The 24,998-nt window shown below is 41.4% G+C and overlaps 1 protein-coding gene across 1 annotated transcript in view; it reads right to left on the bottom strand.

Moving 5' to 3' along the window:
- Window positions 1-5,278: 5,278 nt before the first annotated feature.
- TNFRSF21 (TNF receptor superfamily member 21) overlaps window positions 5,279-24,998 on the bottom strand; it is a 146,962-nt gene continuing 127,242 nt past the window's right edge. Inside the window, exons 5-6 of the mRNA XM_029596052.1 lie at window positions 15,371-15,581; window positions 5,279-6,682 (exon numbers count right to left, since the gene is read on the bottom strand). Coding sequence (XP_029451912.1) covers window positions 6,453-6,682; window positions 15,371-15,581 — 441 coding nt within the window. The 3' untranslated portion in view covers window positions 5,279-6,452. The remainder of the gene's footprint in view (window positions 6,683-15,370; window positions 15,582-24,998) is intronic.

The following is a 24,998-nucleotide window of genomic DNA, read 5'->3' as shown; positions in this document are numbered from 1 at the left end:
AGTATATATATAGTCTGGAAAAATATCGTGCTGCGTGATAACATACCGCGATGACGTACCACAGCGTGCGTTAATTACTTCTAGCATGCAGAAAAGTGCCAATTTGCATGAACATGCCCATTTTTCTTATCACAGTTGTTAGGCCTGCAATATTACAGCATTTTGATGAATCTAGGGGTTAGGTAGCATACTTATGCCAAGCGCTCTATGGCACTTAACAAGGGACACATATCAGTGAGGCAGTCTTGCAGAATTATTTGGTGCTTTTTAGAGTGAGAAGTTTCACAGGCCCGACTGTAGTTTTGCTGGAATATATAGCCACCATACCAAGATTAACATCCCTACTGTTATAAAACGTGGCATAGGATCTTTAATATAAGCAGTAAGGTTTAATATCACATTGGACAGGTGACATGCTCAGCAGCATAGATCCCTTGTAATCAACACTGAGTTGTTGGTTTGTGCTATCCAGGCATTCCCAGTTTAGGTCCTCAGCCCCCTCTATCCATTGCTTTTATTATGCCTCCAGTTCAATACCCGTTTTTTAACATGTTAACTTGCTCTCAGTTGGATTTCCTGCTTTCTGTATCTTATATTTACTCTGTATATTATACTTGCTCTTGTAACATTCCTTCAGCCCACTGACCAGTCTCTGTTTGATGTAATTTTCTACCTGCAGTTTGATGTAAACAGATATGATGTTTCTACTAATATCGCTATAGAAAAGCACCAACGACATAGGAAAATGTGGGAGGGACGTTCTGGAAGCCAAATTTAGGCTCTTAGGTAGAAAGCTGAAATCCAGAACCTCCAGGGTAGCATTCTCTGAAATGCTCCCTGTTCCACGCGCAGGTCACCAGAGGCAGGCAGAGCTCCGGAGTCTCAATGCGTGGATGAGACGATGGTGCAAGGAAGAGGGATTCAGTTTTGTTAGGAACTGGGGAACCTTTTGGGGAAGGGGGAGTCTCTTCCGAAGGGATGGGCTCCACCTTAACCAGGGTGGAACCAGACTGCTGGCAATAACCTTTAAAAAGGAGATAGAGCAGCTTTTAAACTAGAACAAAGGGGAAAGCCGACAGTCGCTCAGCAGCGCATGGTTCGGAGAGATGAATCTTTAAAGGATACTAATGATGCATTAGAATTAGGGCATCCCGACAGTGAGGTTCCAATAATTAGAAAAGTAGTCCAAGTGCCTGTAACTAAAAACTCACCTGAGCTAAAAAATTCTAACTTATCCCTATCAATTAAAAAGCAGAATAAAAATACAAACAAAAAACAAACTTTGAAATGTTTGTATGCTAATGCCAGAAGTCTAAGAAGTAAGATGGGAGAATTAGAATGTATAGCAGTAAATGATGACATAGACTTAATTGGCATCTCAGAGACATGGTGGAAAGAGGATAACCAATGGGACAGTGCTATACCGGGGTACAAATTATATCGCAATGACAGAGAGGAGCAGTCGGGAGGAGGTGTGGCGCTTTATGTCCGGGATGGCATAGAGTCCAACAGGATAAACATCCTGCATGAGACTAAATACAAAATTGAATCTTTATGGGTAGAAATCCCTTGTGTATCAGGGAAGACTACAGTGATAGGGGTATACTACCGTCCACCTGGTCAAGATGGTGAGATGGACAGTGAAATGCTAAGAGAAATTAGGGAAGCTAACCAAATTGGTAGTGCAGTAATAATGGGAGACTTCAATTACCCCAATATAGACTGGGTAAATGTATCATCGGGTCACGCTAGAGAGATAACGTTCCTGGATGGAATAAATGATAGCTTTATGGAGCAATTGGTTCAGGAACCGACGAGAGAGGGAGCAATTTTAGATCTAATTCTCAGTGGAGCACAGGACTTGGTGAGAGAGGTAACGGTGGTGGGGCCGCTTGGCAATAGTGATCATAATATGATCAAATTTGATTTAATGACTGGAAAAGGAACAGTGTGCAAATCCAAGGCTCTCATGCTAAACTTTCAAAAGGGAAACTTTGATAAAATGAGAAAAATTGTTAGAAAAAAACTGAAAGGAGCAGCTACAAAAGTAAAAAATGTCCAAGAGGCATGGTCATTGTTAAAAAATACCATTCTAGAAGCACAGTCCAGATGTATTCCACACATTAAGAAAGGTGGAAAGAAGGCACAACGATTACCGGCATGGTTAAAAGGGGAGGTGAAAGAAGCTATTTTAGCCAAAAGATCTTCATTCAAAAATTGGAAGAAGGATCCAACAGAAGAAAATAGGATAAAGCATAAACATTGGCAAGTTAAATCTAAGACATTGATAAGACAGGCTAAGAGAGAATTTGAAAAGAAGTTGGCTGTAGAGGCAAAAACTCACAGTAAAAACTTTTTTAAATATATCCGAAGCAGAAAGCCTGTGAGGGAGTCAGTTGGACCGTTAGATGATCGAGGGGTTAAAGGGGCACTTAGAGAAGATAAGGCCATCGCGGAAAGATTAAATGATTTCTTTGCTTCGGTGTTTACTGAAGAGGATGTTGGGGAGGTACCCGTAATGGAGAAGGTTTTCATGGGTAATGATTCAGATGGACTGAATCAAATCACAGTGAACCTAGAAGATGTGGTAGGCCTGATTGACAAACTGAAGAGTAGTAAATCACCTGGACCGGATGGTATACACCCCAGAGTTCTGAAGGAACTAAAAAATGAAATTTCAGACCTATTAGTAAAAATTTGTAACTTATCATTAAAATCATCCATTGTACCTGAAGACTGGAGGATAGCAAATGTAACCCCAATATTTAAAAAGGGCTCCAGGGGCGATCCGGGAAACTACAGACCGGTTAGCCTGACTTCAGTGCCAGGAAAAATAGTGGAAAGTGTTCTAAACATCAAAATCACAGAACATATAGAAAGACATGGTTTAATGGAACAAAGTCAGCATGGCTTTACCCAGGGCAAGTCTTGCCTCACAAATCTGCTTCACTTTTTTGAAGGAGTTAATAAACATGTGGATAAAGGTGAACCGGTAGATATAGTATACTTGGATTTTCAGAAGGCGTTTGACAAAGTTCCTCATGAGAGGCTTCTAGGAAAAGTAAAAAGTCATGGGATAGGTGGCGATGTCCTTTCGTGGATTGCAAACTGGCTAAAAGACAGGAAACAGAGAGTAGGATTAAATGGGCAATTTTCTTAGTGGAAGATAGTGGACAGTGGAGTGCCTCAGGGATCTGTATTGGGACCCTTACTGTTCAATATATTTATAAATGATCTGGAAAGAAATACGACGAGTGAGATAATCAAATTTGCAGATGACACAAAATTGTTCAGAGTAGTTAAATCACAAGCAGATTGTGATAAATTGCAGGAAGACCTTGTGAGACTGGAAAATTGGGCATCCAAATGGCAGATGAAATTTAATGTAGATAAGTGCAAGGTGATGCATATAGGGAAAAATAACCCATGCTATAATTACACGATGTTGGGTTCCATATTAGGTGCTACAACCCAAGAAAGAGATCTAGGTGTCATAGTGGATAACACATTGAAATCGTCGGTTCAGTGTGCTGCGGCAGTCAAAAGAGCAAACAGAATGTTGGGAATTATTAGAAAAGGAATGATGAATAAAACGGAAAATGTCATAATGCCTCTGTATCGCTCCATGGTGAGACCGCACCTTGAATACTGTGTACAATTCTGGTCGCCGCATCTCAAAAAAGATATAATTGCGATGGAGAAGGTACAGAGAAGGGCTACCAAAATGATAAGGGGAATGGAACAACTCCCCTATGAGGAAAGACTAAAGAGGTTAGGACTTTTCAGCTTGGAGAAGAGACGACTGAGGGGGGATATGATAGAGGTGTTTAAAATCATGAGAGGTCTAGAACGGGTAGATGTGAATCGGTTATTTACTCTTTCGGATAGTAGAAGGACTAGGGGACACTCCATGAAGTTAGCATGGGGCACATTTAAAACTAATCGGAGAAAGTTCTTTTTTACTCAACGCACAATTAAACTCTGGAATTTGTTGCCAGAGAATGTGGTTCGTGCAGTTAGTATAGCTGTGTTTAAAAAAGGATTGGATAAGTTCTTGGAGGAGAAGTCCATTACCTGCTATTAAGTTCACTTAGAGAATAGCCACTGCCATTAGCAATGGTTACATGGAATAGACTTAGTTTTTGGGTACTTGCCAGGTTCTTATGGCCTGGATTGGCCACTGTTGGAAACAGGATGCTGGGCTTGATGGACCCTTGGTCTGACCCAGCATGGCATTTTCTTATGTTCTTATGTTCTTATGTAATAAATAATTACAGAAAAGTTATATAGTGCAGGTTATATTACTTGGTGCAATACCTCACAAGAAAAACACTGAAACTAAATAGCACAGGCTGAAGATAAGGACCACTTGGTCCATTCAATAAGCCCATCAATACATGCACTCAGCAACAGAAATAGAAAAGCCAGAAAGTATGTGACTAATACGCTACAGAAGTACACAAGGATGAATGCAAGGAAAGGGATGTTTTATGCAGATATTGACAATTAGTATGGCCATGCCATGCACACTAAAGCTGGTCAATAAAGCTGTAAAAATTAAAAAAAAAATTAACACACTGCTGGTATTCCAAACAAACATGTGATATATATAGCACTTCATATCTAAGTAGGAACCAAAAGATAATTATGATACTAAGTCACAAAAAATTAGTTTTCATTCCTATCCCAAGTCAGCAAATTGAGGTAAAGGAAAGCAAAGCAACTTGCCCAAGGTTATACGGAGACAGTATATCAGAGCTGGGATTTAAATCAGAGTGTTCCCGAGTCTAGGACCTACACTTTCTTTCCCATCCCATAAGCATGCTATCTACTTAGATTACCAAGCCAGGAAAGAGGTGGGGGAAGGGACGGCATGCACACTACTCTCATCCACAGATGCCTTCTGTAACCGTTTTGGTCAAGGCGGTGCTGCATCAGCACATTCAGTAAGAGCATCTCATTACGCCATGCAAGCATTGTGAACTGAGAAAGTACAAAGCCCGCATTTTTCAAAAATGTTTTTTATATACATTGCTATCTATACTATTAGCAGGTGTATTCAGGCTCTACAGGCCAACCGCAAATTTGAACTTCCGTAGCCTTCAAAAATTCCAGGCTTTGCTGCTGAAAGCAAATATGTGAGGATTTACATTTCTTTCTTTACATGGATAGGTGGCTCAAATGTTTATTGTGCCACATGCGAGTGGCACAGCATCACTACCTAGACTCCTAAAAAACTGCAGCTTTCCAGGATCACACACACAGACACACAATCAGGTAGAGTAACAAACACTTAGTATTTATTAATAAATTAGAAGACTGGAAGGCAATTTTGATATGGTTAGTTCTTTTAGGCCGGTACAGAACGCCCCTTACGTTCTTTCAACACAGCGTCACAGAATCCATTGATTGCAGAGACGTAATAAGTTGCTGATATATTCCAGACAGAAAATCATTGGAAGTTGCTGAGAAAACTACAGACAACATAATTAGTACCCACTGGCCTCATCCGTATTAAGAGAAGAACAAAAAGTATAAAAATCAGTCCTTGACCCGTGATGGCGCCACCAATGTTCTGCTGTAACCTTCGAGGTCCAGTACCTGATACAGTACAATATGTGACCTGCTTAGATCAGAAATGGCAAAGAGAAACCCAAACATCCCCTTCCCTCAGCCACCCCCCCCCCCCAAATCTCGTGTGCAGTTGGCAGCATGCCAAACCAATTGTCCTGGTAATTGCAGTATTTGACAACACTTTTGCTTTAGCTTACAAATGGCACAAGCATGAAGCATTTATAAGCATTTTCCATATAGAAACCATACAATAAATAAGTTGTGCTAGTAACAAAAGGCATGATTTTTTTTTTTTTTTTTGCATTTAATATGAAATGATATTAGTCTGAAGACAAGCTAACTGCATTAGATAGGAACACACATGAACCAGTTCTCACCTTGTCATTTCACTTGTCACTAAATTAAAAAAAAGACACAGGGGAGGAGATTATACAGCAGCAAAACAAACAAGTTATTTGAAATTAGATAAAAGCAGAATTTTCTGTTTAAAAAAAAAAAAAAATCCTGACTTGTGTTAAGAACTCTGCCAGAGGGCACTGAGCGCCCTGGAATTCTGACCGTGGCTAATTAAACTAAAGTTAAAGTGCATACCTTGATTGGAATGGTAACAGTAACAGAAAAGTCAAATGTAACATTAAAAAAAACATAATACAAAACCAGAATTATAAACATTTTCATTTTGCAAGAAAGAATGCTGGAGCTGGCATGAAATGGGTAAGGTTTATTCCCTGACCTTTCCCGTTATTTGAAAGGGAAAAAAGAAAAATCTAATTATACTGGCCAAATCTTTTACAAAATCCTGCCTGTGCGTGCCCATAGATTTCCAGCACGTGGCAGGTTGTGAATACGAGCAATATTCAGAGCGCGGTGACTGGTGTTTACAGTAGGTCAGGAAGGTGGCTGTAGACAGAGTCAAGGAGTTTTTGGCTGGCATCCTGGCTCTTCACCCCAGCAATCTCAAAGAGCCGGTCCAGCTTATCCTCGGCATGTGGAATCTCCTCGATGACATGGAGCTCGTCCGGGGTTAGAATATGAAGCATGTCGTCGAATATTGGCTGAAGGTCACATGGGTCCAAGCGTACCTGACGCAGCACTGTATCTTTCTTTTCTGCAAAGAGAAGGGAAGCAGGCGTTACTGCTTGGCTCACCAATAGATGTGCTGAGTTTTGAGGCCCAAGTTACTGGCAAAAAATGTACAATTCATTCTTATTATTTATTTATTTATTTATTATTTTTATATACCGACATTCATCTCAATTGAGATATCACACCGGTTTACATTCAGGTACTGTAGGTATTTCTCTATCCCCAGAGGGCTTACAATCTAAGTTTTTGTACCTGAGGCAATGTAGGGTAAAGTGACTTGCCCAAGGTCACAAGGAGCGACAGCAGGACTTGAACCTTGGTCTCCTGGTTCATAGTCCACTGCTCTAACCACTAGGCTATTCCTCCTCCCTCCCACTGGCTTGTGTGTACAGAAACCCTCTCTGGTTACAATAAATATGTTGACAATTTTTAGTGATGTGTTTCTTTTTCTAACAAGCTTGTTACCTTAATGCCAGTTTTGGGGATAAAAATGTAGGGTATTAATACTCCATGAAGCTAAAATTCCTGTGAAAATTCCTAAAATGCAACAGAGTTTGCCAAATACCATGGCTAAACCACAACATTCTCTATGAGACATGAAACTCTGCATGTCTTTAAAATGCTGAACGTAGGAATCAAAGTGATAAATGTGACTAAAGCAGGATTCTTAATTAGTAGTAGTATTTTTAGTAGTGGCTGCCCTGCCTGGAATGTAATTCACTGGCAGGATTGCTTCATTACCTTCAAGGGTCCCTAGGTCTTTCACACTGGAAAAGATGCAAGTACAGAAAACATGATATAAATGCATTCCCCTCCTGAAGGAGGGCACTATATGCCAGAAGCACAAGAAAACAGCAGGGAAGACAAATGCAATGCATCAAATAGTGGTCCCTGGTGGCAGAGCAAGTAATAAAAGCATGATCTATGGTGGCTAAAAGCGGATTCCTGGTAGAGTTCTTAGCTGTGGCAGATGGTATCTATTTGATACAGAAATACTAAAAGGCTTTGTGCTAGAAAATCTCAGGAAACTAATTCTTTATCATGAAGTAGCTAAAAGAAAATTTCTCTGCCAAGCTATGTGCTGGAATTCTTAAGATGTTTATGTTTTTAAAGCTGCCATGAGAGAAAGCCACTGTTATTAGAAATATAGACATGATGGCAGAAAAAGACCGTATGGGCCCATCTATCCAATTAATTTAGCATAATTCCCATCACTTCCTTAGAGATCCCCTGTATTTATCCCATGTTTTCTTGAATCCAAGTACTGTTTTTGACTCTGCCATCAATTTACTATTACTACTATAAATGAATGCTGTAAGATGCTATAAGCTTGGAAAGAGTATCCATTTTGCTATATATTTTTAAATATGGTATGGAAATTGCAAAAACATGGCTTCTAATGTTACTACACTCTTGAAGAGAGATCAGTGTAACTCCAGAGCCCTTTCTTATCGGCCTTCTGAAATATCGAATAAAAGCTATTCAGTTGCTTCAGAACACTGAAGCCCAGCTTGTTACATGATGATCCTTTTACCATCTACGCCGCCTATGTTGATTCAGTTATATTGGTTGCCTGTAGTTCAACGCATCAAATTTAAGATATTTACGTTTTTAAAACAGGTAGGGGAGACTATCCCTCACATTTGATCCCTTCCATTAATGAATACATCTCAGTTAGTGGTTCCCTCTTTTAAATGCATACATTTAGTTGAAACATGCATTCATTTCTACAGTGGACTCTATTACAAAATGCTCTGCCCACTCAACTATGTCTTTACTCATATAAAAATGTTCTGTAAGCAGCTGAAAGCTATTTTGGGAGGAATATGCAGGTAGAGTTGCTTACCTGTAACAGGTGTTCTCACAGGACAGCAGGATATTAGTCCTCACATATGGGTGACATCAGGATGGAGCCCAATCACAGAACACTTTTGTCAAAGTTTCTAGAACTTTTACTGGCACCTACTGGGCATGCCCAGCATAGCACCAACCCTGCCTCCAGCAGGGGTCCCCCTTCAGTCTCATCTTATAGTAAAAGTACATGCGAAAATAAAATAAGAAAACGTAAATTAATCCAACTCCGCGGGGTGGCGGGCGGGTTTCGTGAGGACTAACATCCTGCTGTCCTGTGAGAACACCTGTTACAGGTAAGCAACTCTGCTTGCTCACGGGACAAGCAGGATGGTAGTCCTCACATATGGGTGAGTACCGAGCTGAGAATGCCCGAGCAATGCACCAAATGTACCCAAAGACATGCAACAGGCACAACAACTGGGGTGGAATTTGGTAGAGGGCATCCTGAACCCTAACAGGTTGGTGGAAGGATGTTGGTACCTCAGCAAATAAGTTGTGTAGCACAGACTGGCCAAAGATGGAATCTTGTCTGCCAGCCTTGTCTAAACAATAATGGGCTGCGAAGGTGTGGAGAGAGCTCCAGGTCACAGCCTTACAGATGTCAGCAAGCGGCACCGATCGTAGGTGTGCTACTGATGTTGCCATGGCCCTGATAGAGTGTGCTTTAACATGGTCTGAAAGCGGAATGCCTGCTTGCTGATAGCAAAAGGAAATACAATCCACTAACCAGGAGGAGAGAGTCTGCTTACCCACACGTTTACCCAATTTGATGGAATCGAAGGAAACAAGTAATTGAGTGGATTTTCTGTGGGCAACTGTATGGTCTAGATAGAATGCTAGAGCACGTTTACAGTCAAGGGTATACAGAGCCCATTCTCCTGGATTTGAGTGGTGCCTGGGAAAGAAGGTGGGTAGTGTAATGGATTGATTGATATGAAACTCCGATACTACCTTAGGCAGAAACTTAGGGTGAGTGCGGAGTATTACCCTACCATGCAGAAGTTTAGTGTAAGGCAGATAGGTGACTAAGGCCTGTAACTCACTAAACTCTGCGAGCAGATGTGATCGCCAAGAGAAAAATCCCTTTCCAGGTGAGATAGCGGAGATCACAGGATTGGAGAGGCTCAAACGGCAGTTTCATGAGCCGCCCCAAAACCAAGTTGAGGTCCCAGGAAGGGGCCGGAGGGCGCAGTGGAGGTTTAAGGTGGAGCAAGCCCTTCAAAAAGTATGTTACGAGGGGTTATACTGAAATAGGTAATCCCCGACACCTTTACGGAAGGCAGCTACTGCACTGACATGTACCCTGATAGAAGAAGTTTTGAGGCCAGCCTTTGACGGGTGCCAGAGATAGTCCAGAAACTTCGGTGTGGAACAAGTGAAGGGATCGATGGACATGGAAGTACACCATACCGTAACCTTGTTCCATTTGTAACGATAAGACTGCCGTGTGGAAGGCTTTCGTGAAGCTACTAGGACACGGGAAACCGGTTCTGAAAGGTTAAGAGGTTGAAGTATTAACCTTTCAACATCCAGGCAGTCAGGGAGATGGCCTGGAGGGTGGGGTGATGAAGGCAGTCATTGTTCTGAGTGATCAGAAGAGGGTCCTTCCCCAGAGGTATGTGCCGGTGTACTGACAGGTCGTGGAGAATTGGAAACCAGACTTGGCGTGGCCAATGAGGGGCTATAAGAATCATTAGCCCCTTGTCCCTTCGCAACTTCACGAGTCTTTGAAATGAGTGGAAGTGGAGGGTACGCATAAAGGAGACCGCTGGCCCACGAGAGGGAGAAAGCGTCTCTTGGCTGAAGGTGTTGGTTGCGAGTGAGAGAGCAGAAGTTCCTTACTTTGCGGTTGTGAACTGACACAAAGAGGTCTATGTAAGGGTAACCCCAATGTTGGAATATTGAGTCCGCTACAGTGGGGACAAGGGACCATCGTGCGGTTGAAAAGTGCGACTCAGCTTGTTTGCCAACACTGTCCACTCCTGGTAAGTAGGTGGCCCTGAGGTACATCGAGTAAGAAAGGGATTCCCCCATATCTGTGCAGCTTCCTGACACAGGAGGTAGGAGCCTGTTTCCCCTTGCTTGTTAATGTACCACATGGCCACCTGGTTGTCAGTTTGAATCAGGATGACTTGGTTGGAAAGGTGATCCTGAAAAGCCCCGAGAGCATATCTGATTGCACGAAGCTCTAGGAAATTTGGTGTTTGGCTTCCTCTGGAGACCAAATGCCCTGAGTTTGCAGGTTTGCAACATGTGCACCCCAGCCAAGGTTGGCGGCATCTGTTAAGGTTATTTGAAGTTCTGGAGCCTGAAATGGAAGGCCTTGAAGAAGACTGAATTGGTTTATCCACCAAGCCAGCGATAAGTGGAGCTAGTTGGTGATGTGGACAATGGTGGACGTTGGCTGAGAAGACTGAACCCACTGCAATTTTAAAGTCCACTGCATTACTCTCATGGCAAGGCGGGCAGAGGTAAGGCTTCAGCAAATTCCTGAATCTTCGTAAACAGGGTCCTGTTGTACTGGGTCATGTACAGTTGATAGGAAGCAATGCGAGAGATGAGCATTGACCCATGGAATACTCGCCTTCCAAATGCATCCAGAAATTTCTGTTCTTTTCCTGGGGGAATGGAAGAGTGGGGTTTGGAGCGTCGTGTCCTCTCCACAACCACTGAGTGATGGTCTAGCTGAGCTCTCTGGAAGCAGGTGGCATCTGCCTTACGATTGACAGGTGCCACAGAGCCAGGGTGTTTCCAATTTCTCTTTAAAAAGTTCAAGAGGATGTCATGAATAGGGATAGACATGATTTCCTTAGGAGCATTGAGAAATTGGAGAAGTTCCAACATCTGATGTCTAGAGTCCTCTTCAGTCTGAAGCTGGAATGGAACTGTTTCAGACATTTTTTTTTTTTTTACAAAGTTGATAAAGGACAAGTCCTCTGGAGTAGAATGCTTCCTTTCATCAGGAGGAGAGGGCTGAGAAGGCAGATCATCTGAATCCTGGGACAAATCATCGGTCCAGGGACTGTATGGCTCATCACCAGCTCCCATATGTTCATCAGAAGAGAGTAACAGTGTTATTCCAGAAGGCCCGTGTGTAGGCATCGATGGCCTCAGAGGTGGCATCGAAGGCATCGGTGACATCGATGGATGTGTCTGTGGTAACACTCCGGAGGGCAGAATGGAGATCGGTGTTTCTTCTTCTTCCGATGACAAGGGTATCTGTGAGGAAGGAATAGGGGCCATCTGTTCTCTCGGATCCACCGGTGGAAGGGCACCGATTAACTTATCCATTCTTGCCAAAAGCGGTGCAAGCGCTATGGGTATTGGATCGGTGGCCGGAGCAGGAATCTGCACTGGCATTTATGGAGGTTTGAACCCCTGGAGTGCTTTACCGATGGCCTCTTGGATCATCTGATCCAATTCCTCATGGAAGCCTGGGGCATGGATACGAGGTTCCAGAGTAGGAGGCAGCACTGGCTTAGCCGGAGGGTCCACCGGTGAGGGTGGAATCGCGGATCCCGGCACCTGTCCAGGTGGGGAATGCCTCGGTGACCAAGAGACAGAAGAGGATGGGCCCTTTTCTGTCTCTGGGTCATCGACACCGAGGACTTGCCTGTGTCGGTGGCTTGAGCTTTACGATGGTGGTGTCAATGTTTTTCCTCGATGTTCTCCTCGGTCTTTTTCCTGAGGAGGAACAGACAACCACGGAGCCTAAGCCGGTCGGGCAGCAGCGGTTTCCCGGTGCTGGCGAAGTAGATGGCACTGGTTCAGACGTCGAAGCCATCGATGGAGTCGGGGTTTTTGGCCGAAAGAGAAGTCCCATCTTCTCCAGCCGAGCCTTGCGACCCTTTGGTGTCATTTGGGCACATTTGGTGCAAGTAAGGACATTATGGTCGGATCCCAAACACATTACACACACCATGAGAGGGTCAGTGATGGACATCGTTCGAGTAAAGTCAGGGCACCAACGGAAACCCGACGCCATGGCCTCGACAAAATTTAGCCGCGGTGCGGTCGATGGCCAGTGGGCCGCGAGGGAAAAACTTGACGGGAATCAACCGCAAGCAGGTAAAAGACTTACCATTCGACCACGGAGCAAAGATATCGATAAGGGGACCCCTGTGGGGTAAAATGTTTTGAAAGTTTTTGTGACGTTCCATGAGGAAAAATTCCTGTCACGAATCTCTGAAGAGCTCCTTAACCCGCATGGCTACTGCTGCGCTGAAAAAAAAGAAGACTGAAGGGGGACCCCTGCTGGAGGCAGGGTTGGTGCTATGCTGGGCATGCCCAGTAGGTGCCAGTCAAAATTCTAGAAACTTTGACAAAAGTGTTCCGTGATTGGGCTCCATCCTGATGTCACCCATATGTGAGGACTACCATCCTGCTTGTCCTGTGAGAAGAGATGTGTTGCATGTTTACTTAAATTTAATTTTAGGCATTTGTTCTGGTTTGTACTATTCCTGTCAATTTAATTATGATGTTTGTTAAATCATTGTAAGTGGTGTGGTTTACAAATGTTTTTAATAAATACGTAAATAAAACTCTTCCTCCTGCAGCACCAGGTAAAATAGAGTAAATAAGTACATGAACAGGTAAGGGAAAAAAAAAAAAAAAAAGAAGTTAGAGGTCCCAGAAAGAGGATGTCAAGCAACAATATCTGGAAAAGCAATCAGGAATGCAAAGACTCAAATGTAAGAAAAAACTGCAAATACAGTAAAATGGAAAGGGGGGGGGGGAACAAAACGTTTTTCAGATAGGTTAGTGATAGGAAGAATTGCAAGATCTGCACTGAGACTCAGAGGTGAAGAGGAAGAATATGAGAAAAAGCAAAATTGCTTAACAAATATTTCTGTTTGGTGTTCACTGTGGAAGGCCCAAGAATAGGACCACATAAAACAAACTCAAATAAGAATGGAAGATAGGTAAACATCAATTGATTTTCAGAAAGGCGTGTACTTGAGGAGCTAACTAAACTCAAATTAGATAAAGCGATGGGGCTGGATAGGATACATCCGAGGGTATTAAAGGAACGTAGGGAAGTTCTGGCAGCTCCACTGGCTTACTTTTTCAACACTTGAGAGTCAGCAATAAATCCAGAGGACTGGAGATTGTTCCTCTTCACACAAGTGGAAGGAGGAGGCTGGGAACCTCAGGCAGGTTACTCTCACCTCTAGGGTGAGCAAATTAATGGAATCACAGCCAATAAGAGAAGACAGTGCGGTTTCTGGAATCCAATGCATCACAAGATCCAAGGCAGCATGGTTTCTCCAGAGGAAGGTCTTCCCAGACAAATCTGATTGATTTCTTTGATTGGGTGACCAGAGTGTTGGAACAGGGGAGAGTGCTAGATGTAGTGCACTTGGATTTCAGTAAAGCCTTTGACACTGTTCTGCACAGGTGAATTTTAAATAAACTGAGTGACCTTGGTATGGGCCCTAAAGGGACTGACTGTATTAGAAACTAATTGACTGGGCGGTGACAAAGGGTAGTGATAAATGGCTTTCACTTTGAAGTGAAGGCATTACTAGCAGTGTGCCTCAGGGATTGGTCCTTCGACCAGTTCTTTCCAACATTTTCATGAACGATATTGTGGATGGATTGTCGGGAAAGATTTGTTTTTTTTGCCATTGATACCTTAATCTGCAACAGAGTAGACAGTCAGGAAGATGTGGAAAACATGAGGATGGATTTAGCAAAGCTTGAGGAATAGTTTATAGTCTGGCAGCTAAGATTTAATGCTTAAAAAAAAGTAGTTTTATCCATTTAGGATGCAAAAGCCCAAGGAAGAGGGGTATAGTATAGGAGGTGAAATTCTTCTAAGCACAAAAGAACAGAATCTGGAAGCGATCATATCCGATTATCTTAAGATGGTCAAATAGGTGGATTAGGACAGCAAAAGCTAGAAAGGCTTGGCTGTATAAGAGAGAAATAGTCAGCAGAAAAAGGGAGGTGATATTGCCTCCGTACAGATCCCTGGCGAGACCTCACTTGGAATACTATGTACAGTTCTGGAGACCACTTCTTCAGAAAGGATATAAACAGTTTGGAGCCAAACTGGCTACAAACTAATCAGTGGTCTTTGTTCTAAAGCATATGGGGGATAGACTTAAAGATCTACACCTGCATACCATACAGGAAAAGCAAGACAGGGGAAATATAACAGACATTTAAATAGTTCCAAGGTTTCCATGCAAGGAAGGTAGACCTCTTTCAACATAAAGGTGGCTCTAGAACGAGGGATCATGAGATGAGGGTGAAGGGGTAGATTCAGGAGTAACCCAAGGAAATATTTCTTTACGGAGAGGGTTGTAGATGCATGGAACAGCCTCTCCATAGAGGTGGCGGAGACAAGTTCAATATCTGAATTCAAAAACACGGGGGAGAAACACAGGGGAATCTCAGAGAGGACAAAGGATTGTAAAGCTGAATTAGTTGGTGTGGAAGGCAGACTAGATAGGCCATATGGTCTTTTTCTGCTGTTGCATTTCTCTATTTCTATGTTACTACATTAACAAAGACCAACATCTTTTAAATCAAGTGCTTTCAAATTTCACAACCACCTCTGGCAAGTAATCGCTGTGTGCGCTTACAGCAATATTTCAGATCTGAAAAATGCACAGCGGCCACTGGCACTCCCTGCTGCCCCCCACACTTTGAAGGCTGTATCACTAGTGAACAACTTGAAGCAGCAAAGCTGATATAGAAATAACATGCCTGTAACTTCTACTGAACTAGTCTTGTCTGTCTTAGTACCCGTAATTCTACTGAAATATTTTATAGCAACATCCTGTAAGACATTAAAAAAAAAAATGTTGCATTTGCTTCGGTATCCATCTGTGTGTCAATTTCTTCTCACCTTTGGTAATAAAGGAGCCTGTCCTGCTGAGAGCTGAGGAGCCACTGGAAGTAGAATCACACCGGAGAAGAGGTTCTGACTCGTCCACAAAGAACCCCTTGTTCTTTTCCAGGGGAGTAAGAATGGTTGAATCAGAAGGCTTGGGACTTAAATTATTATTGGGACCAGGCTGGTTCTCATTCGCAGGAAGGGCCAACTTGTCCACTTCAAGCTAGAAGGAGAAAGAAAAAAACAACTATGCATTTCTTAGATTTTACTGGAATGTACACATTAGAGTTTACATTTTTCTACTGGGAGTTATGCACAACTTACTAAATTAAACTGATCTGCTGAATCTTTGATATAGCTTTATCCTGTGTTTAACAAAATTTCTGATTTGTGCTTTGAAATCTCTAGAGATCTGAAATGGCAATAAATATAAGGACATCACAGGGTACTTTTCTGTAGAATAAGCCCAGAATCAGAGACTCTGACACAGAGTTTTGAACATGGAAGGCAACCCTGGCTGGCCCGATGTTTTGAGCTCGAGTTGGCATTTATAACATACACTATTAAACAGCAGTGGAGCTGATGTCTCCCCAGCTCACCCTCTTCATTGAGATGAGATGAGAAAGTGTACTATGCAGCCCCAGAATGCGTAAGTGCACTGGTTTCAAATCCTTCATTAAAAATATTCACTTTTTAAACTTTATAAAATACTTTAAAAAAATAAATAAATCAATCAAGAAAATGTAAGACATAGTCCTCAGGAATAAAATACATACTATATGATACTGGAACACATTACTTGTTACTTCACAGTATTGACATTAATTTCACTTGTTTCTCAAAATAACCTAATGCAATATCCATCTGAACCAAGGCACCTAAGCAAAAAACCCCTAATTAGTGAACTCTGTTATAACTAATTCCCCCGATAAAACCAACTAACATTCTAATTCCTTCAAATTGATTTCAACGGAGCCCTGTTACAGTGAAAACATTTGTCACAGCAAACTACAACAGCTGAGCCACCCAAGGGAATCCTATTAAAATAATTGAGCAGCCTTGGTAACAAAGCATGCATCACCAAACACCACATTTTTATCGTTTTACAGTGCAATTAAGTACACAAAACGGAGCCTTAACTAACAACCGCATCATAAATTATATGGCACGAGTGATGCAACTGCGGGTGTATACAAATGAGTGATGCAACTGCAGGTGTATACAAATGAGTGATGCAACTGCAGGTTATGCAAAGCAGATTCTGTGTTTCTCATGCTCCTGCCATGCTCTCAAGAACAAACTACTAAGGACCATATAAAAGTGCATCCAGCCTAGCAAACCGCTTAACGAGCAATTTTACACGTGTTTTGGACATGTATCCATAACCCCCCCGATGAAATAAAGAGATCAGCGCAACCAAAATGTGTGTCCAAACTCCCACATAGCTAATGGTGCTCATCACATGTAAATTCCATGTAGATGAGGCTATTAGCCATTACCTCATGATACACTATATTATTGCTTGCCCAATGCACCCTTGTTAATGCGGCGAATTTAACGCCAGTCCTGGAGCTTGTGCTAAGACTTGCCATGCATCAAGGGCTCACAAAAACAAATTCCTGCTTTCTATGGTGCCTCCTACTTAGTATTGCAAGGATACTAAATCGGAAAAATCACAGAAAGCTGTAGAATGACAAAATGAAAAGGGGATAAAAAATGAAAAGGGCCATGTATATATCCCATTACTGGCACTAAAACGGACGCTTGTATTGAGTGTCCGTTTTCCTAACCTGCACATAGATAAGTTTCTTGGGTGCCCAAATCCAAGGGTACACTGGGTATGACAATTTTTCCTAGTGTGTCCTTTTTAGCTTGGCAGCTCATTTACCTATTTCATCGGGTGCCCAAAACAGGTGAATGAGCACCCATTTTTTAATGCACGTACAGTTTGGATGCATGTTTTTTATGCACACATTATTTCAGCAGCCTTCTAAAACGGTTGTTGATCTCCTCTTAGGTTTTACTTTTCATGGAAAGTATGAGTTAGCTAGGAGAGCCACTGCATACACATAAGTTACATGCCCATATTTATACAAAGGAAACTATCCTAGACAAATGACTATGGTTGCAATATACAATGCTTTCTGAAAGTATTCAAATTCCTTCACTTTTTCCATATTTTGGTTATGTTACAGCCTTATTCTAAAATGGATAATACACATTTTCCCTTCCTTAATCTACACAGAATACCTCATAATGACAAAGTGAAATCAGGTTTGTAGAAATTTGAGCAAGTTAAAAAAAACCCTGAAAGACCACATTTACATAAGTATTCAGATACTTTGCTATGACACTCAAAGCTGAGCTCAGGTGCATCCTGTTTCCATTGATCTGAAATGTTTCTCCAACTCGACTGGAGTCTACCTGTGGTAAATTCAATTGATTGGTTATGATTTGGAAAGGCACACATCTGTCTATATAAGGTCTAGCAGTTGATAGTGCTGTCAGAGCAAAATAAAGCCATGAAATTGAAGGAATTGTTGTAGACCTCCAGGACAGGAAGTCAAGGCACAGATCTGGGGGAAGGGTACAAAAATTGCTGCAGTGTTAAAGGTCTCGAAGAACACAGTGGCTGCCTCCATTCTTAAATGGCAGTTTGGAACCACCAGGACTCTTCCTAGAGCTAGCTGCCCGCACAAACTGGTCAAGGAGGTGACCAAGAACCAGATAGGTCACTCTAACAGAGCTCCAGAGTACCACTGTGGAGATGGGAGAACCTTCCAGAAGGACAACCATCTCTGCAGCACGCCAATCATCAAGCCTTTATGGTAGAATAGCCAGACAAAAGCCGCCACTCAGTAAAAGGCACATCAGTCTGCTTGGAGTTTGCCAAAAGGCACATAAAGGATTCTCAGAGCATGAGAAACAAGATTCTCTGGTTCTGATGAAACCAAGATTGAACTCTTTGGCCGGAATGTCAAGCATCATGTCTGGAGGAAATCCACTCATCACCTAGCAAATACGATCCCTACGGTGATGCATGGTGGTGGCAGCATCATACTGTGGGGATGTTTTTCAGCTGCAGGAACTTGGAGATTAGTGAGGATCGAGGGAAAGATGAATGGAGCAAAGTTCAGAGACCTCAGACTGGGGCGACGATTCACTTTCCAGCTGGACAATGACCCTAAGCACACAGCCAAGACAACGCAGGAATGGTGACTTGAGACTGTAATCACTATAAAAGGTGCCTCAAAATACTGAGTAAAGAGCCTGAATACTTATGTAAATGTGATATTTGGGTTTGTTTGTTTATGGTTTGTTTTTGTTTTTTTTTTAAAAAACACACATTTCTTCAAATCTGATTTCACTTTATCATTATGGGATATTGTGTGTAGATTGAGGAAGGGAAAAAAAATGCATAACCATTTTAAAATAAGGCTGTAACATAACTAAATGTGGAAAAAGAGAAGGGGACTTTGCCTAGCAGTTTGTCTGCTATAGGCGGATAATAAACATTTTAATAAGAGGTCTGAATACTTTCTGAATGCACTGTATATATTAATTACACAAACTCATTCATCCAGGACAATTTATCTATACCTCAAATTAGACATTTATTTTGAGTGCACAACTGCATCAGCAGAAAATTGCATTACTAAGGGAACTGTAAGAGAGCAGTTGGGAGCTGATGAAATTAAAAGAAATGCAGAGTGGGCTTTATTTATATAGGTTTTTGCTTATCTGTGCAAAAGGGGTGAAAAACCTATATATATCAAACCCAGTATGTTATCCAGCTGAAATAAGACTTTAAAAAATTGGTCAAATGATGAAGAGCAAAAAAAAAAAAAATACTATTTTATATTATATATATATGAAAATTGCTTGCATGCACTGATAGCACTTAAAGAATATTTTAAAGATTTATATATTTTAAATATTTCTAGACCATCCACCTGGGTTTTCAAAAACATCATCCAGGGTGGTTTATAACATAACCCATTGCAGCAATTTACATATAAACATCAAATATCACCATTATATAAAAATTTAAAACAAAAATCTTAATAGCTGGCTGATATGAGAATACACAATATGAATTATCAGTGAAGCTCTGTGCCTGAATCAGATAAAGAATTTACCACCTACAAATCACATGCAAGATGAGATGCTTATTTATTTACCCTCTGACTGGAGATAGCCCCAAGCATATCTTTATGAAGTTCATTTACAAATCTTTTTTCACTGTTCAACAGCAGCCTTTTCCCAACAGCTAGACAAACTTTGCATGCAAGTTTATGAGGGACTTTGAGGGGAAAAAATTTTTTATTTGCAGAGCACTTTTGTCCAAAGCACTTTACAGAAGTAATGATAAAAGTGATGTCTCTTTCTGTCCAAGCCATTTTATGCAAGGAGAGGGGAATTTAATGTTCTGTGAAACCATTTGAAAAATTGTAGAGCTTGTAAAAGAATTTTAGTTTTACAAAATGTGCTTCAACTTTGAAAATTTGAATAAAAAGGGATATTTTATCAAACATGGTGTACAAAAAGGCAATGAGAATGTCTGCATAGTAAACAAATGGTTTCTTTAATATCAAAGACTGATATTGCACCTCTCTCAAATCCCTGTGCCTGAAGCAATCCATTCATGTACTGAGAGCACCTACAGCCAGTTACTGTCTATAAAAGACAGAGAAACATTTATTGGTTCAATGCAGTCCTTTCCCCAACAGCTAGCAGGGGAAAAACAAAACAAAAATTCCTTGAAAACCAAAGCATTCTGCTTGCTTTGTCAAAGTTTGAACCTAGAAAGATCTAGTATTTGGCAAAAAACAAGAATTTTCCCACACTCCCAATTTCCAGCGCCATTACATGCCTATGGGAGAGTTTTTAAGACAGAGAACTATGATAATATCACAGCTTTAAGTTGAAAAAAAAATATGGTTTATGATGCCCCAACGGCTTTCAAATCCAAATCACCATGTCCTTGGCAGCAGGGCACCTTGGCATGTTCAAGTGAGGAGTGTAAACGGCTGGGTTGCAAGGGAGCTCTGTCCCGAGCAGCTCTCACTGTGCCTCCTAACCATCTCAACAGCGCCTTCACTCAGCCATTCCCAACAGATAGATGCCACAAGTCAAGCAGATAATACATTAGAAATTACTTCACACAGATGGTTTAATTCTGACAATTTTTTTTTTTTTTTTTTAATAATTTAGGGTCCCATGTGATAGACAAGTAAAAAAAAAAAAAAAAAGAAAAAAAAAAAAGATGTGCACTATAATTCAGTGCACATTTTCTTAATGCACTCGCTAAAACACTTTTTTTTTAAATTCCTGATGCAGTAAGTAATAGTATGCAAATGCATCAGGAGTTTTAAAAAGTAGGTAAACCTAAAAGTATGCAAAAAATGACTAGCATGCATAAAACATTTAGGGGCGGATTTTCAGAGCCCTGCTCGCCTAAATCCGCCCAAAACCGGGCGGATTTAGGCGAGCAGGGCCCTGCGCGCCGGTGAGCCTATTTTACATAGGCCTACCGGCGCGCGCAGAGCCCCGGGACTCGCGTTACAATCAAGGTGCTTTACAATTTAAAATATAGTACAGCAATAAATATATAAAAACATTCAAAAACATAAAAGTAATGTTCTTAGAAATGGTGTTCCCCAGGTCGCGGCCCGGCGCGCAAGAGGCCCGCTGGCGCGCGGGGATTTACTTCTCCCTCCGGGAGGCGTAAATCCCCGGAGAAAGGTAAGGGGGGGTGTAGACAGGGCCGGGCGGGTGGGTTAGATAGAGGAAGGGAGGGGAAGATGAGGGGAGGGCGTTAGAGGATTCCCTCCAAGGCCGCTCCGATTTCGGAGCGGCCTTGGAGGGAACAGGGGTAGGCAGTGCGGCTTGGCGCGCCGGCTATACAGAATTCATAGCCTTGCGCGCGCCGATCCAGGATTTTAGTGGATACGCGCGGCTCCGCGCGTATCCACTAAAATCCAGCGTACTTTTGCTTGCGCCTGATGCGCCAGCAAAAGTACGCCTATTCGCGTTTTTTGAAAATCTACCCCTTAATGCACAGAAACATCATGCTCAGGAAACGATTTATGCGCACAAACCAAGATTTAGAGGCAAAATCCGTTTCTGCTCACAAAACATGGTTAATGCCCACAAAACATATCAGCAATATAACCATGATTTGTGCAAATGATGGAGCATATCCAGTGGCCACTACTTAGCTGCATAAATTATACTTATCTGGCTAAATAACACTGAACGCGCTTTGAATATTAACATCAGTATAACTATGTATTCTCACACTTAAAAATAAGAACAAACACCATTTCTAAGAACATTACTTTTATGTTTTTGAATGTTTTTATATATTTATTGCTGTACTATATTTTAAATTGTAAAGCACCTTGATTGTAATGTAGAAAGAAAATATATTAAACCAAATTAACTAAAAATAAACTGATAAGTTGATTGCCATATTCTTAACGTTACTTTTACATCACCATAGCAATACACAGCTGTCAAGTAAGGGGGAAATGGTACAGTGTTGCCATTTTAAATCAAATAGCTCATTTAGCGTGAACAAGCCATAGTTGCAGGTCATGAGGTTATTTAATTTTAATGCATGTACATCAACCTTCTATAAATATCTACAGAACAGCTTGATGAGCAAGTTGTATTGATTTGTTAGTGCTTCTCCTTCCTGAAGAAAAGATTGGGCAGGGGTTATAATTAGATTTTTTTTTTTTAATGCATGTTACTAGGCTCTCTACAGTTCCTTTGCCAGCTAACTTTCTTGAATTCCACTGATCTTTTCAGCAACAAATATGGTGTGTAACAACTTACAGCGTGTGAACACTGATCTTCACAATTACACTCCATAATCAGCAAGTGAGTGTGTAAACTTAAACACGACGGTCCTAGTGCATAACACACAAAGGATTTTATGGTCTTAAGATATTTTTCAATGACTTTCTATTGTCAACTACTACATGAAGGCAAATACCACCCACACTATGAGCTATGCTTCTGCAAACAATGCAGAGAAATTATATAATATGATGAGTCTCTTAAAAAAAAAAAAAAATCTGATTTCGTAAAAAAGTAAACCAGATATATTTTGGACGAACAGAACAGTTTTTGATATAGAAAAGGAATGTTTGACTACCTACATCAATGAGAATGCCAGGAGCGGAGACTGGTCAAAGTATATAAACTACAGGATGGGAACGGGTGAGTATATAAACTACAGGATGGGAACAGGTGAGTAAAGGACTGAGCTTCAAGGAGCAAGATCTGAGGACATCACCACTGGATTATCAGCTTGTCTGTCACTCTTTAAAACCATCGACTAAGAGGCTCTGAAACACTTGTAAAGCTTAATCACTTGAGGGTGCCCGACAATTTCTGTTAACATTTAAAACCGAAACAATTCTGACACTACAGCGAAGAAGTGTGGAGCCTGTAAACAATGCCTTAGCGTAGCACTACAGAAACTTTAACATGATCCAGAAAGGGAGACCAAAGCACAGGCAAGAGCAGTGAATGCTTTTGCTCTTGTTTTGACCTGGGTATGCTGAACTTAGTTACATGAAATAGGGAAAAAATAAATCATAAATACTTTTTTTTTTTTTAATCATAAGATAAACCTTAAATTCCACGCAGAACTAATGAATCCTTCATTCCAGAATGTGCACAGACTCGCTTGCCTATATGAATCCAGAAAAAAAATCATCATGTCCTACTCCTGAAAATTTGGTGTGGATCAGATACCAAACCAAAACTATACCACGGTAATATAACTTATTCCTACTCCCCACCCCCTGCAAAAAATAAAAAATAAAAAATCCTTATGATCTTCATTAACCCCCTCGATACGAACTGAAAATCTGGGGAGGATAAGATTCAAAACCACCACAAAGTTTTATTGGGTTGTGTGGCTGTATGCATGATTTCGTGGAATAAGTGGATCCCTGAAATATACTCCTGAAAGGGCACCAGAGTGTAAAATCTCTTTACTGAGAGTCTCCCTGGAGCCAGCTACTCAGTTGGGATATTGGCAGACAAGGAGTTTGTAAACTATTCATAATTGTGCTGGTTTACGCACTAATTTTTTTTTTTAGTTTGTTTTCAGGAAAAGAAATACAGTTATGTTGCCGATTGTCCGCCTACCTATCCCTTGCTCCTCATTTCTTATTTAGATTGTTTCTGGGGCAATGATTTTCCTGATGTTTCTCCTGTTGGCTAGGGTAATCTCTAGTGGGTGGATGGAAAACAAAATGTTATTCAATGACATAACTGCACATGTGGAGGACCCCCCCCCCCCATAAAAAACACAGTGCCTTGTAAGTCTTGACACCTTTGTACCCTTGCATATTTTTCACATTCTATCATGAGAGAACAGTTCTAGAAATATTCCAAAAGTAATTACCGTAAGAATAAAAAAAATTAAAAAAGTCAATGCATAAAAGTATTCACACCCTGCCAAAGGGTGTGAAGTCTTATGCAGAGAATTTATTCTGATTCGGTTAAAAAAAAAAAATTCACTTAAAGTCCCATAAGTAAATAGAGCCCACCAGTGTCCAATCACAGTATCTCGGCTGGCCCAAACTCTCCTGGATGAAGAATCAAGCTGTTTCTGTTGTATGAAGTGACTCTGAAGCAAAGGTCAAAACATAACCTACTAGGAGATGCCAGAAGAACTCCAGGAAAGTTATTCAAAGGTGCACAAGGGGGAAGGCTGTAAGAAAAAGCCAGTGTGTTTGAAGATTCCTTGGGGGCACTGTTAGGTCCAGCATTGTAAGTGGAAACCGTTTGGAACCTGCTGCCAACAGGTAGTCCCTTCAAAAATCGGTAGCCATGGGTTAAGGCAACTGCTGTAGACTCGGGGAATACGTTCACTGCAACAATTTCAAGATTATTCCACAAACATTGCCTGTGGGTGGCAAAAAGAAAGCCGCTGCTGAAGAAAAGCCAGTATGACGTGTCACATTGTGTTTAAAAAAAAAAACCCAAAAACAAAAAAACTTAGGGGACACTACACGCAAGTGGAAAGGTTTTGCCGTCTGATGAAACCAAAGTGGAACTTTTTCATCTCAATGCTAAGCAATGGGTGACATAAAACAAATAGTACATCACCATCCTTACAGCAAAGCATTATGGAGAGGGGATGCTTTGCAGCAGCGGGAACAGGGAGGCTTGTGAAGATGGAAGGAAAGATGGATGGTGCAAAATACAAGCAGATCCTGGATGAAAAACCTGTTCCAGTCTGCCACAGAGCTGGGACTAGGGAGAAGCTTCACCTTTCAGAAGCACAAAGCAAAAGCAACAATGGAGTGGTTCCGCAAGAAGAAAGGGAATGCCCTCATGAGGCCCAATCCAAGAGAAAATCTGTGCCAAGACTGAAGACTGCAGTCCACGGACTACATCCAGCCAACTTGAAAGAACGTGAGCTCTTCTGCCAAGAAGAATGGTTACTATCTGCAACAACCCACTGTACAAAGCTGGTAGGCACTTATCCTAAATGGCTCGTGGCTGTTATTGCTTAAAAAAAAAACAAAAAAAAAAACACCTTCCACCAAATATTCAGTCTAAAAGCGTGAAGACTGGTTGTCACTTCCACCCTTGTTTTTAGTTTACAAAT

Source organism: Rhinatrema bivittatum, chromosome 3 (genome assembly GCF_901001135.1).
Source record: "Rhinatrema bivittatum chromosome 3, aRhiBiv1.1, whole genome shotgun sequence".
NCBI classification, from domain to species: Eukaryota; Metazoa; Chordata; class Amphibia; order Gymnophiona; family Rhinatrematidae; genus Rhinatrema; species Rhinatrema bivittatum.
The sequence above is the reverse complement of the archived record's forward strand: the minus strand, read 5'-3'. Positions and strand labels throughout refer to the sequence as shown.